General features: G+C 45.3%; 1 protein-coding gene across 3 annotated transcripts in view; it reads right to left on the bottom strand.

Moving 5' to 3' along the window:
• LOC139746315 (uncharacterized) overlaps positions 1–21,520 on the bottom strand; it is a 174,368-nt gene that overhangs the window by 59,675 nt on the left and 93,173 nt on the right. The window contains exon 1 of one of the 3 annotated variants that reach the window (XM_071657441.1): positions 18,480–18,945. The exons of the other annotated variants lie outside the window; for them this stretch is intronic. Coding sequence (XP_071513542.1) covers positions 18,480–18,909 — 430 coding nt within the window. The 5' untranslated portion in view covers positions 18,910–18,945. Of the gene's footprint in view, positions 1–18,479; positions 18,946–21,520 lie in introns of those variants that run through there. 3 annotated transcript variants of the gene reach the window in all.

Here is a 21,520-nt window from a genome sequence, read left to right as displayed (position 1 = left end):
TAACAATGAGATAAACAGGATTTATCTCCCCCGTCAATTTGCATATATATATGATGCACGTCTGGTGATGCTGTGCGTTCACACACACAAACACACACACACACACACACGTAGGCCCTGGCCTGCCGGGTTACTGTGCACAACCATTCACAACATCGCTACTGCTACGTAAGGACGCCATGACGTCACCGCTGGCGTTTCTTAAACGTGCTGGGAATCCACAGTCGGATCAGCCCTGGATCCAGACATGAACGATGGTTAACGTGCTCACACGAAGTAACTAATAATAATAATAATAATAATAATAATAATAATAATAATAATAACACGCTCGGTTAAAACAAATAACGCCCGAGAGAGAGAGAGAGAGAGAGAGAGAGAGAGAGAGAGAGAGAGAGAGAGAGAGAGAGAGAGAGAGAGGTTGTATATAATAAGACCGGAAGCCATGCCCCAAAGCGGGGCCTTCAAAATTTCACGGGTGACTTGCCGCCTGCCGCCCCTACTTGAGCAGGGGGTGGGGTGGGGGAAGGAGGGGGGAGGGGGAAGGAAAGAGGGGGTGGCGATCAAGGTGGCAAAGGGTGGGGTGGAGTGGAGGGAGGAGAAGGAGGGAGGGAGGGGTGGAGGATAAGACTGCTGCTGGCTTGGGATAGCTGGGCTCTAACGAGCAAGATGGGCAAGGGTGACTACATACCATTTTCTTTACCACTTTTCTTTTTCTTCTTTTTTAATAATGAACTTTGACATGTGTGGCGGATGTCACGTCCGGAAGGTTCTCCTGGCACTTTCATCATCTCGACAATAACAATAAGTTATTGAGAGAAAAAAAATAAAAATTCATAACCCGAGGGTTAGGAGGCAACCCACAACAAAAAGTCTCCACACACCTTCATCGAGAACACAATGAAAAATGGCCATTTCTCTTTCACCTGTTTTCTTGCCTTTTAACATCCCCCTCTCCAACCGGGCAGCCTGCCCCACACACACACCTACCAATATCTCAAATCTTCTTTCTTTAAGTAAAAACCATAAAAATACGGTCATGTACTGTGTAATACACAATATAACAAGGACAAATATACTGTACTATATGATACATAATAAATCAAGGATAAACATCACGTACTTTCCAGGACAAAATAAATCAAGGAGAAACTTCAGTTAGTTTACAGCACACAACACATCACGGACAAATCTCATGTACAACTCAGTATACAATAAATCAAGGACAAACACGAAGTACTTTCATGGAGACGTTATATAAACCCATTCTTTTTTACATAACAACTTAATCCCCACAACATAATGGCAGACAGAGTTCCTCTTTTCTTGTCACCAAGGGGGAAGCAGTGGCTCGACCATGAGTATATATGTACGTATCCACTACTTAAATCTGCTTGTCTGTAAATGTGTATGTGTGTGCGTGTGTTGTGCACCTGCTTGTCTATAAATGTGTGTGTGTGTGTGTGTGTGTGTGTGTGTGTGTGTTGTTTGCCTGCTTGCCTGATCATTCACAAGCACGTCTGTCTGTCCGCCTCTCCCCTTGCTTGTCCCAACCGTTAAAATCCTCCTCCTGTGTGCCGTCCACAATGCCCGGGGGTTCCCTCCCTCACAACCACATCAGAGTGTGAGGTACCACGCCAGCTCCCATCTCCAACACAACAGCTGCACCTAACCACCACTCCACCGCCACAACCACCACCATCAGGTCAACCGCTTGCCTCGCTTGTATTTGACCCCTTCAGCACGTAGGTGCGACCCTCGGTAGACGACGATACGACCCGAGGACGACGGGTGTCCCTTGAGCACGACGGTACGACCCTCGAAAACGACGGCACGACCTGAGCACGACGGGCGACCCTTGAGCACGACGGTACGACTCTCAAAAACGATGGTACGACCCTCGAAAACGAAGGCACGACCTGAGCACGACGGGCGACCCTTGAGATCGACGGTACGACCCTCGAAAACGATGGTACGACCCTCGAAAACGACGGCACGACCTGAGCACGACGGTACGACCCTTGAGCACGACGGTACGACTCTCGAAAACGATGGTACGACCCTCGAAAACGACGGCACGACCTGAGCACGACGGGCAACCCTTGAGAACGACGGTGCGACTAGAATCGGATTACAAAAAAGTCAGGCACATCACATCAAACGACCGTAGTCGCACTCAGGGGTTGTCCCGTCGCGCCACTGGGGTCGTACTTGTCGTAATCAAAGGTCGTCCGTTGTAATCAATGGATTTTGAACGTAAAAGTGAACAAGGCCCAGATGATTACATACACCCACTCGCTTCCCCTCCAACAAAACACTTCTAGTTCAATAACTTGTACTTCGGTGAATATGGCACTAATAAACATATCGCCAGCATTATAATAATCATATTCTGGACTATATTTCGACGCCCCGGGTTGGCAAGGTGCCACTCTCATAGCCAGCGCAGACCTTAAAGGTCCCGCGCAACCTTACTTCAGATAACGCCCAAAAATATTGCATATGCGTTAATATATTACACACGAATGCGGGACATTATTTACTAATCGGTGACTCACCTCCTCTGGTTTCCGTGTTGCCAGATACAGGCAAAATTGTATTATCAATATTATCTACAAGGCTTCATGTATATCATATTGTGGACTAAGATATCATCAATCTTTTTTTTACGTGTATTTATTTTTTTCTGGGGTATGATGTGAGTGATGTCACCGGGAAGGTATGCGACAAGAGGCAAATATGTTAATGCGTGGAGTGGCGGGGAGGAGCGCTCGGCGGAACACCTGCTTCAACTGTTCCAGTTTGCTTACAAACATGGCCGCTCCCGCCAGTCCACCACGAGATATGTATCTCTCTAATGCCAGTACAAATTCGTAGTGATTCGATATAAGTTTCGTGGGTGTATTGCCTTCTAATACTTAATGCATGCGTGGGCACAATTATAGGCGATAGTTTGATTCGTTAAGAGCGTATACTGAAGCTAGACAAGGGGCGTTATCAGAAGCCACTGCCAATCATAGCTATAAAAGAAAACAAATATATCCTCGTCATCTGATGGATTTAATTGCCTCTGCTGTTGGAGTAATGAGGGCTCTGATAAAGTCCTGGTGTCTCCCTTGCGCCCAAATCTCTTACCCAGCGAGACAAGGTACACACACACACACACACACACACAGAGAGAGAGAGAGAGAGAGAGAGAATGCTGATGGCATCTGAGTCATACACAGCCGGACACTCACCCTGCCCGCATCACCCCCCCCACACACACACACACAACAACAACAACAACCCGCCCCACCATACCATCCCCTTCCACTCCGATTATCCCCCCCCCCCCTTAACTGCACCGGCTGAACCCTCATCGAACTCGAAGAAAAACGGGAGCTACAATCACACCTGAAGAAAACGAAAAAAAAAAAAAAAATCAAAACAGAGAACGGGAAAAGTCGTTTTCTGCCCGACATCAACTCACCCCTCCCTCCCTCTCCCACAGGCACCTGAGCCTCTTACAGACATCCTATACAGCCTATACCACAGACAGCCACAGCCCCCGGGGGGAAAGACCAATAAACAAGGTCAATTACGTACACCACCACGAGAGGGGTCGCCCCCCAACCCCTCCCACACATAACTACCCACCTCATCAGAGAGGGGTCGCCCCCCAACCCCTCCCACACATAACTACCCACCTCATCAGACAGGGGTCGCCCCCCAACCCCTCCCACACATAACTACCCACCTCATCAGAGAGGGGTCGCCCCCCAACCCCTCCCACACATAACTACCCACCTCATCAGAGAGGGGTCGCTCCCCAACCCCTCCCACACATAACTACCCACCTCATCAGAGAGGGGTCGCTCCCCAACCCCTCCCACACATAACTACCCACCTCATCAGAGAGGGGTCGCTCCCCAACCCCTCCCACACATAACTACCCACCTCATCAGATCTTCGTATTCTTCAACCTTTTGAACCACAAAAACAACCTCCCCATTTTTCCCTCTTATCTCCATCCTCTACTTTCTACTTTTCTCTATTCTACTCTTCACACAGACATTCTACCCGACCCTCCGCACGGTCTGGGGTACTACAGGTGTTGGGCATGAGGGGCAAACCTGTCATCATATGGTGCTATGGCGAGTGTACGGAGGTTCGGTCAGAGACATGCGGACACGTTCGTCAACCCCTTCTGCACGCTGGCCTGGCATCCGGAGGCTCGGGGTCAAAAGGACGGGTCATCCAAGCATACCCATGGGGTCCTACCGTCGTCCTCACGTGTTCAAACCAACCAACCAAAACACACGGGCTACGACACCCATAGACGCCATGAATCATCCCTTCCGCTGACGTCAGCAGGGAGGGAGGAACACCTGCCACCGAACATAACACACTGCATACAAACTCCCATATTTGCATATCGGGCCGACACACAAAGCTGGAATAATTGCCATACACCCCTAACATCTGCCCTGCCCTTCCCCCCTCGCCTGCATGTAACACACCCACACACCATCCTCCCCACACAGAGTAAACGACCCTACCCCTCCCTTACTTGCATGTAACGCACCCACACACCATCCTCCCCACACAGAGTAAACGACCCTAACCCTCCCTTACTTGCATGTAACGCACCCACACACCATCCTCCCCACACAGAGTAAACGACCCTAACCCTCCCTTACTTGCATGTAACGCACCCACACACCATCCTCCCCACACAGAGTAAACGACCCTACCCCTCCCTTACTTGCATGTAACGCACCCACACACCATCCTCCCCACACAGAGTAAACGACCCTAACCCTCCCTTACTTGCATGTAACGCACCCACACACCATCCTCCCCACACAGAGTAAACGACGTATCAGATCTCGTGAATCCTACCCTCCTTTTCTGTTTCCTGAGCAGCCGACCACCACCATCACCCATTTTCTCCACACACCACACTGGAATCCACGTTGGCTGGAGAGCATGAAGGCCATCATGGTCGAAATTTCTGCAGAACAAGACTCACTCTTGGCCTTTAAAGACCACTCTGCGAGTGTCATAAGCATCACCATTCATTCTCCTTTCCCCTTAAGCGAACAATGCGTTACGACCCCTGGGTATGAATGGCCTGGCCTTCGACCTGGCCTTATATAGAGTCGGGTCAAACAACAGGTCATCGTACCCAGGGGTCGTATCATCGTGATTACGTATCGCACAATGGTGTGGGTGGGGTCACAACGTTGATATTGACCTCAACGATAGCTGATGTCCAAGATCCAAACACCATAGACACACACACACCGAGGTTTAAGGGGGTAACCGGGCAACGGGGGAAGGCATTTTAATAACATGCTTACTGCAAGTCCCCGGAGGGTTGATAGGCCGGTAGATATACCTCATTCCAACCCCCCTAAAGGCTTTCCCACACACACCTCCCCTCCCCCAAACGTCGTTAAAAGTACTCAACCCACACGCAACTTCTGCCTCCAGCGAGGGTTGGTGATCCGCCCAACTCCACCGCGTGGGAAATGCATTTCGTATGCACGGCTCCTTCACACTTCCCCTACAGACTTTATCTCAGCGTCTAAACCCGGTAACCCTACGTAGAATATCTTCTTTACCACCCCTCCCCACAACCTGTGTGTACGACGGTACGACCCATAGGTCTGATGACCTGTACGCTGACCTGACCCTTGAAAGGATGGGTCAAACGCCAGGCCATTATACTAAAAGGTCGTAACGACGTGCTGAAAGGTCGAAACGTCGTGCTCACGGGTCGTACCGCGTCGTGTCCGAGATATCACAATAAACCTTGTTGGCCACACTCCTCCTATGGAAAAAAATAATATGCTTTATAAGAGTGTCCCCCTCAGAATAACAAAGTCTCCTGGCGATTACCACATCAATCTCGCTGCTATCTAAGCTTCCATTCCTAACGGAAAGGCCCAGTTATCTTAAGAAAAGAAGGAGAAATCTTTAACCTACTACCCCTGACTACACCCCGTGGGAAACAGCCAACACTACTAAAACCACGGAACGTGAAACACAGTCGTAAATAACAACAAGAGCGACAGAAAACGGATCAATCCGGGGTATACACTTCTGACACTTCAACACGAACACAAAAGACGACATGAGAGTACTTTCCAATTCTTACAAATATGAAGTATTTATTCCGTTCTACTCCCGGGACAATATCAGGTAATATACAATGATCGAAAATGATACGTAGTTCCGTCTAAAGATACCATGTGATGAGAGAGCGATGGGAAAACAAGTGTTCCTCTTCCCCTTAAACGTTCGAACACTCGCATCATGTAAACAAACCCTGGCAGGAACAGCTGATGATGCGCGCCAAAACCTGTCGCTCTCCCCAGCCCACAAAAACCTCTCCTCCACCACGATTCTCGGGTTTCAACTCTACTCTCACTCACTATACGCTTTGACACCCTGTCCATCCTCCGATATTCATGAAGTGCACGAGATCTCCATTAAACAATTGACTGTGCCTTCACCAACATCAATAATTTGGGCTCTAACAGGCTACACTGTTGCCATATACTGGGTCGACACCGACTGTAGTAAAGAACAAAACACGGACATATAAATCTACACCTACAGGGTCATAAGATGCAGATACTCATCTTTCAGTCAACATGTTTAAACATTTATTTATCGAGTTAGCTTTCCCCTATCTACATTGTTTACATAACACTAGGCAGCTAATTCATTTACGATTCTCCAAAACACAAGGATGTAACGAAAAATAATAATAAATCTCATGTAATAATCCATGAAAACCCCATCTCTTGACAACAACATTGCCTACCTCAGCACGCGACCTTTCACAACCATGAAGCACAGACCACTGCTGACGTCAACAACCGCATCCTGGTCAAACCAACATCATTATATTATTAATTTTAAGTACAGTCTTGTTCGGAGGTCGTGCCGTCGTGCTCAAGGATCGTCCCGTCGTGCTCAGGGGTCGTAGTATCGCGTTCGAGGCTGAATATATCAAGATAAGCTGACCCATTGCCTGCAGAGAGCAAACGACATGGAATATCCCCAGAAAAATAAGAAAATGTATGACCCTTTTCATGAGAGAAAGACACTTGCACAGTGCAACCCCTCCTTCATCAACTGGAGAACACCTTCCCATCAACACTGGCAGAGGAAGGCCCCCTCCTTCACAACACCTGGGGAGCACCATCACTAACGCCCCCGGGGGGAGGAGGTGTACCAACACCACACCCAGGGTAGGCACCACCACACACTAGCCCAGTATGACGGTATCTGACGCCGTCAGTCGTAACTACATCGTTATAATGGCCACTATGGATGCGGCGGCCTCGGGTCGTTCCGGGGGGAAAAATCCTCCCCAGTGAAAAGGTTCCTCTGCACTGGTGCCGGTTACCCATAGGCCGTTCACCTCATGCGGTGAGCGCTACCAGCCCTCGCTGCCTCATGCGGTGAGCGCTATCAGCCCTCCCTGCCTCATGCGGTGAGCGCTACCAGCCCCCCGTGCCTCGTGTGGCGAGAGCATCTTGTCAGTCCTACCTTACATTCATAGATGGTAGCCTCATAAGACTACGTGAGCCTAGAAAAAAAAAATCACCTCTCAACCCCCCCCCCCCCCTCCTCCAATCATCGGTGAAGAAGAAACCCCAACAAATACATCACGATCATTCCATCACAAATACAACAAGAGACATGTTCTTGTTATAACGGAACAAGGAAATGAGAACCAATTTTTTTTTCTCTCTCTCCCCAGGGGTTACTGGACTCAACTGTAGTACGTGACAGATGTGTCGAAAACGCGCCACAACCCCACCGTAAGTACCCTCAAACGCTGCTCCAATATCTAGTTTCAGTGGCAGACTGCGAGGTTTTGTATTGCTAATATGGACGCTAAAATACCAACCGCTTACGTTTTTCGTCGGAATAACTTCCTTTTTTTTCCCCCCCAGTTGGCGCGGAAGTGTATCCCGCCGTGGCACACAGCGAAAAAGAAATCCGCGAAATGAGTGTTATCTAGTTGGAAATAAGCAGCAGGAATGTGTGTACGTGTGTGTGTGTAAATGAGAGAGAGAGAGAGAGAGAGAGAGAGAGAGAGAGAGAGAGAGAGAGAGAGAGAGAGAGAGAGACTTGGGTGTTCACACAGGACCTAACCTTCGTCAAGAGATCCATCAAAGAACTGTAGAAGGAGACACACACACTGTCTCTATGCTTGGTAAATATCAAAGTCGCTTTCGAGTATAGGGATAAGGAAATACTGAGCAAGCTATTGGCAACCTACATCACTTGGCCGAACTAGAATATGCTTGCCTGGTTTTGGTCACCGCACTCACAGATACACAAGGACCTAACAGAGACCAGAGAGAGGGGGGGAGAGGCGACACAAAAACACACAATTTCCATGACTAACGTAAGGCGTGATGCTAGGCTTGGGTAATAGCTGACACGGGCGCTGAGCTAGGCTAGCAGTAATAGCTGCTAACCCAGCAGACTAACGGGGCCGTACCGTAAGCTGGGTTATGCTACACTGGCAGCCATGCGATGTAATTACTTCACCAGCTTTCCCTCAGCCATTTCACTGCCACACACCGGATGAAATTTCACTCGTTGAGGAAAGCCTTATTTCCCAGTGGAACACGAGTAATCTACGAGGAAAACCTGAGAGTTTGATGACATAGAGATGGAAAGCTTGAAAGTACGAGAGGAATGATACACTGGTCACTTAAGGACTTTCAATAATGTGTATATATATATATATATATATATATATATATATATATATATATATATATATATATATATATATATATATATATATATATCTCCCTGAAATGGACAATAGAACCTAGTCATCACTTCTTTGCCCGAGTCACCACGACTATCATCACCATTACCACCACAATTCCCCACCACCATCATCATCATCACCAACACAACGCACCATCACCACCACCACCACCATCACCATCATCACCAACACAACGCACCGTCACCATCACCACACACCGTCACCAACATCTTCCCCAACACCAACCCCTGCCTACTTTTCACACGTCCACAAACTCGTAGTAAACAAACCTTTGTTTCCACCCCTGCCTCTGGTGTGAACTGTTGACACAAAAGACCCCATTGTGTTTACACCACGGGGCGACACGTCTCTTAACTAACACCCTAGGACGTCAACCATGAGGCCTGCTGCGAGTTTTTGTGCATAAAAACACGAAGGGATCATTCCAAGTCTCGTGAGACTTCAAAAAAAAATCAAGAAGTCACGCTGGAAATAAGTAAGTTTCAATGATATCTATGTATATGGTGATCAAAATACGACCTCGTGAAGGGGAAACATCATTTACCATACATTACAGAACATGCACAGAGAACACCCCCCCCCCCCCCCAAGGAAGAGGAAGGGGGGGAAAAACAGAGAAAGAGAGCAAAATATTATGGGTGTTCCCACGAAGGGTGCTCCCGGGCACCCGGCACACTAGCGACCTCTGGCAACGCCCCCGCTCACCACCAATGTCAACAAATAATGGCGGGGTTTTACCTCCCTCGGGGACAGATGGCAGGTTGGACCTGCTGGTTCCCTTCCCTGGTCGACTTCTCCCGCACGTTTGTATTTGTTACTTTCCCGTGGCTTCACGGAACAGAACACTGAAGGTAAAGTGGGTATTTAGAATCACGGTTGGAGAACATATAAAAAACACACACACATACACACACACACACAATGTACCCTCCAGAATCAGTTAATAATAAACGAATTTAAGAAAAGTATGAAGATCAGGTACCTAGGGATAAGAGCAGAACAAAACACTAGGCGGAGTGGAATGAACGAACGTGGGCCGACATCGCACAAGAACACGGGAGAGGAAATGACTGGTGGGGTAGGGCGAGGCGACCAACCCGGATTACCAACACAGGCCTATACCACACCGCTACCCTAAACTCTCATGAAGAGAGAAAGATCCACTCTCTCTCTCTCTCTCTCTCTCTCTCTCTCTCTCTCTCTCTCTCTCTCTCTCTCTCTCTCTCAACGTGCCAGATCGCAACGCTTTTGTTAAATGGAATAAAAAAAAAAGGAGCCTATAGGCCTAACCCACAAAACGAAGATGAATGGCGGTAAAAAAAAAAAAAAAGGTGGGGGGGCGGGGGGACAAATGACCAAGATGGACATCAATAGAGAGAGGATTAGCTGAGCTCACGTGGAGACTAAGGTACTTAAGCAGTCGGAGCCGCGGGGTCGTCAACACACCTGACAAGCGTCGCCATGTGATGTGTCAAACATGGCGGACACGGAGAGGGAAGCAGACTAACCTCAGCCCACGGTCGATCTCCCGGTGTGGCGATGGTGGACAGCGGCGGCGAGGGGGGAGGGGGTGATGATGTAGGGACATGGTGATAGAGGACAGGAAGAACGCTACAATGGAGAGAGAGAGAGAGAGAGAGAGAGAGAGAGAGAGAGAGAGAGAGAGAGAGAGAGAGAGAGAGAGAGAGAGAGAGAGAGAGAATGGAAGACAATGACAGGTGAAGATCAGAGGAAATGCAAAAGAATGGGTGGCGGAAACAGAGAATTCAAATGAGGAACAGAAAACGATGCAGTGGAGGAAGGGAATGTGATAATAAAGTATGAGGGTGTAGTAAAGATGAAGAAGAGGACAACAAAGTGACGTCAAGTAACATTATCATCCCTACGATTTAATGAACGATTAAAATGCCAAACAACACCATCAAGCAATATGATACAAATGACAGGAAGCTGAAAACACGATCCATATAAACCGAAAAACAGAGATGCAATATAAACAAATATTATACCTACACACACACACACACACACACACAAACCCAAAACGAGTAGCAGGAAACTCAAATTCAGTTAATCTAATTCTAAGAAAACGTCTAACTTCATCGGGACTTGAGAATGCAGGGATATGAGTTATGAATGTAGCATCGCTTGTGTTGTGAAGGCAGCGGAATGAAGGGGTTAATAAGACCAATTAATTTCAAATGGAGGAAATAGAGAAACAGATAAGGAAAGACAGAAGAATTAATACGAAGGTAACAATGGAAGACTACATCAAACATTTGGATTTAGCAAAAGAATCAATATCATTATCATCATCATGATTATCATCAGTATACATAATCGCTGTTTCCCGCGTCAGCAAGGTAGCGTCGGGAAACAAAACTGATAAAAGTAAGATACATACAGAAGACTATACAAGAAGGAAGACCGCGAACAACCGTATGAAAATGGGAAGGTGAAAATTGGGCTAACGTATAACAGTAAATGGGGAAGGACAGAGGCAGTTAATGCCAAATGGAGGCAATCAAGCGAATGACAGCTGCCTATTGGTGGGGTGAGGGGGAAGCTGGGAGCTGATCCACCAGGTTGTTGGGGTCGGATAATGGGCAAAGATCTGGTTGACGGACACGCGTTGATTTAAACTCACCAACATCGAGGCAAATCACGTCATTGCACGCGTGACAGACGGCCGGCTGGTCAGGGCGTAACCCTCGGAGGCGATCTTCAATTAGATGTAACAATTTTACGACCAGCGCAGAAAACGTGGGACGGATGTTGAAGAAGATGGGAAACTACGGGTTGAGGTAATGTGAAAAAATGAAAAATAAAATCAGGTCGAATACATCTTATGCAAATACGATCTAACCTAAGACCAGAGATTTATCCCAATTTTCAGTTTCATCGTAAAAACATACCAGTGTTATTATAGCGACTGCTTCCATACATATGTTATGTACATGTGTTCAGCATTGTTCTGTGAGGTTCGCACTTGAAGAACGTTCACTGAACAATACCCAGAGTGAACAACGACAGCAAGAAACAGACGGAGGGACAAACACAACAATAGCAAGAAAAACAGCTAGTGTAGCAGCAGACGAAACAAAAGAAGACATGAGACGGGATCAACCCTGAGGAGTGGAACCAGACAGAGGGATGTTTGGCTAGCCCTTCTCCCTACACACACACACACACACACACACACACACCGCGATCAGCATTACCAATGGTTCACAAGCTAGCAACGACAGGGTGTGGGGCATATGGAAGCACATGGGAAAGCCAGATAAATGCTAGACCTGATGGTGGTGTAGGACGAGGGTTTATCTTCTGGAGAAGAGATGAGGGGAGGGGAGGGGGGACAGTAGCCCGAGCTGCTTATCTATGTAGATGGAGATAGAATGGTACAGCAGAAGGCTCCTCCTCACCCATCGCTATAAAGGGAGACACGATGGTAAAGCAGGAGGCTCCTCCCCCAACCATCAATAAAGACGGAGACAGGATAGTAAAGCAACAGTAAGGACAACAAGAACAACATCAAAACAAAGTCTCTGAGGCAGACAAAGGTAGGAGTGGAAGGGGGAGGGAGGGAAAGCTCTTAGGAACAGGAGGGGAGGAACAGCAGGCCGGCCGCCAGGGGTAACCAGAGAGAGAGAGAGAGAGTACACACGCCCCTCCTCCGGTGCCGTGTCCCTGGGGGACGGCCGCCTATCGCCCCAGACCCCCCCTGACAATGGGCGCCGGCCACGCGACTCCTCCTACGCCGCCGATATGGAAAGCTTTCCTAATTACATTCAAAAGATTTGGCCAGGCAGTCAGTAACGTGGGAATGGCGCGGTGTGTGTGTGTGTGTGTGTGTGTGTGTGAGAGAGAGAGAGAGAGAGAGAGAGAGAGAGAGAGAGAGAGAGAGAGAGAGAGAGAGAGAGAGAGAGCAAGCGTGTGCGTCAGGGCCGCCAAAGATAACGTCACAACTCACATCCCCCCATCCTGCTGGTCTCCCTCCAGTGCACTCCACCCATTATCATCTCCCTGTCACTGAATCCTCCCTTTTATCTCCCTCTCTCTCTAAACCTCCTCCTCCTCCTCCTCCTCTTCCTCCCTTATCACTCCCTCTCCCCCCCCCCATCAGACCCCTTCACCACCACACAGCCAATGTCGTTCCTCTGGTTTTCCATTCATACTTCCCTGGCATTAACAGACCTCTACCGTTACCATTTACTTCAATGGTTCTGTATCAGGTTCCATTATCGTCCACACCATTTCCTTTCTAATCTCGTATCACGTTTCTTCCCCCCTACACAATGCACATCACAGTTCCCACACCTCCATTTTTTTTTCCAATGTGGGTGGTTACTTTCAACTTTTTTTCTCTATTTCTGTTTCGCCTATTCGCCAACAATTACACGTATGTATGTGTGTGTGTTTTCTATAGCGTATTACACAAGTTCCTATACTTATAGATAAGCAACAACGAAATACAGTATTACAAGTATTACACTGACACGAAAATGTTACGTAAAAGTTATACAGCAACAGGAAAACTTGGCAATAACTCGAATACGACCCTGTTGATCATGACCAGTTCACACCGCAATGTGTTAATCACACTACAGCAATGATAACAATGAAAATAAAAACACCAACATTAAACCAAACGAAAGACAACAACACAGGAGGATTATAATAACAACAGCTTGGACTATACCGCCACACTCACACTAAACCGTAAATATAAATTCCAAGGTGATTTATATACATTCTCGCTCACCTGAGGAAACAGAGAAAATAAATCACCCGGGCACTTGAACAACTCCCCCCCCCCCTCCCCCAAAGACATCTCGGCTACGGGTCATCAACGCGGCCCGTGCTGTGAACCAACCCTCTCACCGTTTTCTATTTTTTTTTTCCCTCCACCCAGCGAACATGATAAGCACGCGAGTCGAATTTAAACACGTGTTGAGAGAGGGCCACACACGAGTGTGTGTGTGTGTGTGTGTGTGTGTGTGTGTGTGTGTGTGTGTGTGTTTCTCTATTTCTATGGGGTCAGTGCCTCTCTGAATCGACAATACACATCGTTAACACATAAAAAAATAAGTTTTATTCATACTTATTAATTTCTCAAAACTCAGTTTGAATTACGGTATGTGAGCTTTTAAAGTTTAAGTTGGATTTCCTGAGAGTAAACACTGAGAAATATTTTCTAAGTTTATATGGTTTAGAAATTCGAGAATAATTCTTTCTTACAAACTAACAACTTCAAAAGTATGTTAATAATTCTAACAAGATAAATCTGTAGCCCTAGGAAGGGATGGGTAATAGACAGAAAACGGGAACATCGGAAGGGCACATACATAAACAAGTGCATAGAAAACGAGGGGAAGACGATGCAAACCAGCTGTTCATCCGACCTTGCCCTCGTCACGCATGGACGAGTCCGGAACAGGTTTGTGCAACACGGGGTAAAGCGGCGGATCCCCGGTTGCAGACGCAAGATCGCTTGCAACGCAAACAAATGAGCGTCGCAACTCGTGTTAGCGTAACTGCGGACGCTTGGCAACGACGCGTTGTGCGTCATCTCCATCCCTGTGATTGGTGGACACGTAACCCCCACTTGACCGTGACCCCGATCAGGTCAAATTCCCAAGTTCATCTCGTGTTGGAGGCTCCAGTCTGGGAGGAAGGTCCACATGAAGGCCGGGCCATTTAAGACCATTAAGAGAATATTGTGAAACCGAAAAACACAGAGGGAAAGTCTTTACGAATTTAAGCGGACGTGAAAGGCCTGTCTTTTTAGAACGTGTTAGGTCATAGTTATTGGGAAAGACATGAGAAGGGAGAGAGTTCCAAAGCTTCGACGTGTAGGGAAAGAAGCAGGTATCAAAGCGGCCCACCCTTGAGTTGCCGATGGCAAATGGCCCTTTCGCAAACCCTAATAAATCAATAACTAATAATCAATAATATAAATAAATTAAAATCTGCCCAGCTATCCTTTAATAATTAATTATTTCTGACACGATCTAAGCAATCGTTTTCTATACAGTAGGTACACAAATTAAGACTTTTTTCTTGAAATAACTTTACAAAAATATACACAATTTACCAAAACCTAAACGTTATAAGAGAATGTAAACCTGCAAAATATGTTTCATGTACAGAATGAGCACATATAATACATAACTGCAAAAAAAGCCATATTAATACAAAATCATTAAATATACAAAAACAGGCATATCAATACAAAATCATTAATAAATATACAACAAAAATAGAGGCATATCAATACGCAATCATTAATGTACAAAACAAATTAATGACACAAGTGTGTGTGTCTACCTGTGACAGCAGAAACTCCATAGCAGTGAGGATGGGATTAGAATCACCATGAAGGCAATGTGATCCCTTACATACATACACCCATTACGTAAGCCACTTTACTATTATTATCATTATTACTATAATTATTATTATTGTTATTATTATTATTATTATTATCATTATTATTATGATTATATAAAGTAGCATGTATTTCAGGACAATGCCGTAGAAGCGGTTTTCAGCTCATGTTTTCTATGACCAGAACTGACCCTAAACTATACGTTTCTTCACACAAGTCTGCGTTAACGCGGGTGATCCGATTCCAAAACATTTCAATCCCAGCCACGACACGTTGTACGACTCCAGTGAAACTACAAGTGAGGGAATACATCCAGACGAGATGCTGCTGGAAAGAAATGGTGGGTGGGGGTTGGTTGGTAAGAGCCAGCGCTTTAACCCTGTGGCAGATCGAGGACTGCACGGGTCCCAATCACGTAACCTCACCAACGTTATGTGCGCTGAGACGGCGAAGCTGTACGTTCGTTCTATGGACTGCCACGCGAGCAGATCATGTGCGGGCGGGATGAGAGAGAGAGAGAGAGAGAGAGAGAGAGAGAGAGAGAGAGAGAGAGAGAGAGAGAGAGAGAGAGAGAGGGAGTGGGGGGTATACTTACGCCTACACCCGCTGAAAACCTTCCAATATATAAAAGGTCTACCACCCTCTCATTAGAAGCCATTGTGTAGACCATTATACCAGGTACCTCACACCCACGGTGCTGGCGAGCACTACGACTCATCCGAGTGTATATAACAGAAGCAAGTACGGCCTAGAGGACCACTAGGAGGCGGCAGAGAGAGAGAGAGAGAGAGAGAGAGAGAGAGAGAGAGAGAGAGAGAGAGAGAGAGAGAGAGAGAGAGAGAGAGAGAGAGAGAGAGAATCACCTTCCTGCCCGCGTCTTCGACAGTCAAGGCCTCACCCCCCCCCCCCCCCACAAACGTCTTTAAAGCTCGCTAGATTTGTTTTTTTAACTTAGAAATAAAAACGCGTCTTTTACGTAACGACTGAAACAGGTTGTGAACGGCCGCCTGTCTGTACTACTACAGTTCCCCCCCCCCTCCCCCCTCCCCAGCCAACCCTGAACACTACATCATGCCTTTGACAAGCCCCCCTGGGAAGGTAGGTAGAGAGGGGGGACAAATCTATGGTCGCAAGGAGGGTAGACTTTTTTTAAATCACCCGCCGAACCATACGTGGTTAACGCTGCTCCCCCGGCACGCATTCCACCCGCCCGCCGCCGTGTCACGCGGGAGGAGTGACTGACGCCGCTCTGAGCTTCTGTACATATATATCTACGCCAATATATATCTACGCCGTCGGTGACGACAGGCAGGGTGTGTGAGGGGCGTTCGGGGTTGGGGGGGGGGGGAGACCATGGAATAAATCAACCTCCCCGCCCCTTCGGGATAATGTGATGATGGCGGCATAGGTTTTGATGATGATGATGATGAATGATGATGATGATGATAATGGCGGATCTCGTCTGTAATTGGCTGGGCGTCTGATCCAGGTGTTCTGACGGCCCTCCTCCTCGCGCTGTGGCTTCCCCGGCAGACACGTGTGTGTGTGTGTGTGTGTGTGTGTGTGTGTATGATATACATACGTCCCTCCTGGGAACCGGTTTGCCCACAGCCAGCCAGCTGAGCACATAATTTATGCACCGAACCCAACACGGTAGTACGTGTGACTCATACGCAACAAACATGTTGCGTTTTAAATCTCAAAAAAACATTACTCATACTATTTAGGTTTTATCTAAAATGAATCATCTCTGGCAACATTGGAATACATACATACATACATACGTACATATACATATATATACATACATACATATACATATATGTGTGTGTGTGTGTGTGTGTGCGCGCGCGTGTGTAGGGGGGGAGGGGATGGAAATCCTTCCCTCATGTATTGCTTTCCAAAAACAGAAACAAAAGAATCCATGCTAGGCTTTCCCCCTATAAAGCACATCTACCTATTCCTAACGCTACCTCGCTCATGCGGGAAATAGTGAACACGTAAAAACACACACACACACACACACACACCTCGCAAACGCGGGAGACAGCGACAAAGTATAATAAAAAATATAATAATATATATATATATATATATATATATATATATATATATATATATATATATATATATATATATATATATATGAAAATTAAACGCATGTGTTCAACAGTCCCGGAATATACAAACGTACACAGAAAATGGAAAAATTCATTTTATGCAAATCACCAAGACATCAACAACCTTACATCAAACACAAATCATCTTAACCTATTCATAAATACGCGTGAGAGACACATGACCTTTAAATAATCAAGGTACATTCATATCAATGCTAGTCAAAAGCACCCAGTCATAAATATGTAACCCCCCCTCACCTCTGGGTCCCCAAATGAAGCAAGTATACACCCTCCTCCCCCTAACAAAGTATATCTAGCAGTTAAGAACGAGGGTTAACCTTGATTATAATTCAATACCTCTCTCTCTCTCTCTCTCGCGCGCGCGCGCGCGCTATCAAGAAGCTACAGGATTATTTTTAGCAGTGAGTCAGTCCAGGTTAGATTGTGGAGAGTAAAAAAGACCCTGGAGGGTATGTGCCTTGGGTAAAAACATGAGAAGTAAGGGAATTCACTCAACAAGGAGACACTCCTAAATGAAAAAAAGAAGATAAAAGTAGGTATATATAATAATTACATTACAACAATTACATTAATTGACTACAAGCCTAAGCCCCACTCCCCGTACCACACTGTAGAAGCAGCCAAACCTTGTTGGGGAGGTAGTGTACCACAGAGAGGACGTGTGCAGCTCACAACCGCATCACTTTACTCTTTCTTATACTTGAGAGGTTTAATGATAACCTGGGCTACTATCATTTCCTTACAGCTATACGATGGTGGAAGTCATTAGCTGGTGTCATCTTTCCCAAACGTCTTACTCTTCTACCATGAACGAAATCATGCTCAAGTCTCACCTTTTGTATGACGATTAAACTGCTTGCTTTGTAATATCTAATCATCTTGTAAAAGAAAGGCGATTCTAGTGCAATCGAAAAAGTGCCAAGTTTGTTTACAAACTATTTCGTGATCAGAAAATTGCTAATTTTCCTTAAAACGTTCAAAATCACGACATTTTGACTTGTTAAGGGCTTCTAGCATTCAAAGTACACATCATAATGAAAAGTTCATGTATGTTACAGCCAAAATTCATGTAAAAACAAGATCTTATTCCTCACAAGAATGGCGTAACGGTACAGTGTCCTGTCCATCATACCTGTGAATACATCCGGGTAGCAGGTCCCGTGGCACATCTCCGCCTCGATAGCCTCCACCTCCAGCTCGTCCGCGCTGTCAACCAGGGCCTCCTCCTCGCCCCTGGAGCCGTACCGGAGCTGGAGGTACTGCAGCACAGGGTCACCCCGGGAAAGCGACGCGTCCATGTTGACGTACCGGAAGATGGACGCCAAGCCTCGCTCGTCGCGGGCATCATAGTTGTCGTTACAGACGCTTACGCTATTGACGACATTATTAGCGTTACTTTCGTTACCATATACGTGACTGGCGTTGCCGTTACAATCGTTACCAACGATGCCCCTGTCTCTACGGTGACAGACCCCACTTCTATCATCGAGGTCGTTGCCAAAGAGCCCGTTATCGTGGTGGCTGAAGCCGTCATCCCAAGTCACTTGCTTCTTGACCCTCATTACGGTCTTATCTTACCATCCGCTGCTCAACGACCTATACAAACTATGTCAATCACTAATTAAGTTCGATCTCCGTATCTAGTTCACAACAACAATGACGAGAGCAATACGTACCACTATGTCAAATATCACACATTTACGGGTACAGAGTGTCCTAATTTGACCAAGCCAGACAGCACCAAAAACGAAAACACCCAAAGCTATTATTTAAATCGAAATATTTAATATCCACAGTTGTTCACAGTAATGATTTTGCAACGACTTGATCACATCAACAACACCAGCTCCACAATATATATAATTCGTCGTAATTCGGCGTCTATTCTGAGCATCCAATATGAATATACTTCGTCTGATGACAATATACGAATATCCTAGCAAAATGGCCTTCAATGATCAATCTCATCAGTGAATTTTCATTGCCGAATCAAACATTAAACGTTACGAACTTCATAACACTCCGTTAAAATACGATTTAAATCCCAATTTCCATCACAAATATTCCATTTTCTGTCAGAGGATAAACTTAAGAATTCTTATATAATTATTTGACTTTCCTTAACTTGATGATGTGTTTCTGGCTCGCACAGAATCCTTGTGTCCCTCGCTGTGCCTGGCTTAAGAATGGGTAGCGTCACACATCTCCCAACACTAGTGACAAAATAAGCTGTTTTTAAATACCAAGTGACGCGTCAGGGGGACACGACCCCAAAGGGCGGATCACTGCCTAACTTGAAAGTCCTCTACATCTGAATCTACTATTTCAACTTAACGTAACAATTCATTTCTAAATAATCCGAGCTTAGCAACATCTCAAACTTATAAGACAATTCTAAACCAATGTTCATCTTCGTCTACAACTGTTTATACAATAATATTTACTTCCAATAATAATAATAATAATCTGTTGTGTCGTACACGCAGAAGTTTAAAATAATTACATTTGCTAACACGAGAGCTGTTATTCAATAAAAAGCAATGAAGTTATTTTTTTCCAGAAACGAAATCAAATCTTCCATCATATAAATAAACATTTAATCATTAATGTATATATAATCAGCATAGATATCGTTTCAATAAATGAAAAAATAATTCCTATCACAGGTGATCAGACTCCACAATACCTCTCCATGACACTCCCTTTCAACCCATTTTAATTCAATACCTGCCCACCATCGACCCCTGAAATCCCCGGAGACGCACCCGGTCGCGTCTTTCCTGTCGACGGGTTGAGTCTGGCGCGGGCAGGGGGTACTGCGATAAATGTAACACCAGCCAGGGGGTAACATACTCTCTCACACGTCTCTTCTTATTAAAGACCCACGCGTCTTGCTTACACAGAGCCAAGAGTTGCGTCAAAGATATGTATATTCACACATAAAAACTTATATACAGATTTACACATTCGTTCACGTACGCATATATATATATATATATATATATATATATATATATATATATATATATATATATATATATATATATATATATATAATCCCTGGGGATAGGGGAGAAAGAATATTTCCCACGTATTCCCTGCGTGTCGTAGAAGGCGACTAAAAGGGGAGGGAGCGGGTGGCTGGAAATCCTCCTCTCGTTTTTTTTTTTTCTTTTTTTTTTCAATTTTCCAAAAGAAGAAACAGAGAAGGGGGCCAGGTGAGGATTTTCCCTCTACGGCCCAGTCCTCTGTTCTTAACGCTACCTCGCAAACGCGGGAAATGGCGAATCGTATGAAAAAAAAAAAAAAAAATATATATATATATATATATATATATATATATATATATATATATATATTATCCCTGGGGATAGGGGAGAAAGAATACTTCCCACGTATTCCCTGCGTGTCGTAGAAGGCGACTAAAAGGGAAGGGAGCGGGGGGCTGGAAATCCTCCCCTCTCGTTTTTTTTTTTTTTTTTTTTTTTTTTTTTTTTTTTTTCCAAAAGAAGGAACAGAGAAGGGGGCCAGGTGAGGATATTCCCTCAAAGGCCCAGTCCTCTGTTCTTAGCGCTACCTCGCTAATGCGGGAAATGGCGAATAGTATGAAAAAAAAAAAAAAAAAAAAAAATATATATATATATATATATATATATATATATATATATATATATATATATATATATATATATATATATACATATCATCGTACTATAAAAGATTATGAAGACAAGACCAGACAATGGCAAATACAAAAACAAATGTTATATACATAATAATGAGTCACGAAAATACGTCACACAAGTACAAAATAAAAAAAATACAAGATTAAGTAACTTACCTTTGTAGCCTTAAAAGACATTAAATACCACTTGAATAATAATTTTTCGGGTAGGTAATGATGTTGATGGTCAATAGTGGTGTATATAATGAGCTGGTCGATAATCGGATATGTTTTTAATGAAACCAGACATTCACAATGGTTCAATCTACCTCTACTAGCGATTTAATTATGATAGGCAAATGCTGCTACCACCACCATCTCAGGTTCCCATCATATGGAGGAAAGGGTTAACTCTACATTTGCATAGTGCATAATCTTATCAAACAAGTTTGTTAAATACCTTGCATGCCACTGAGAAATGTGAGAAATGAAAGAATAATACAGGAGTT

Source organism: Panulirus ornatus, chromosome 64 (genome assembly GCF_036320965.1).
Source record: "Panulirus ornatus isolate Po-2019 chromosome 64, ASM3632096v1, whole genome shotgun sequence".
Taxonomy (NCBI): Eukaryota; Metazoa; Arthropoda; class Malacostraca; order Decapoda; family Palinuridae; genus Panulirus; species Panulirus ornatus.
Note: the sequence above shows the minus strand (reverse complement) of the source record. Positions and strands in the feature narration are given on the sequence as shown.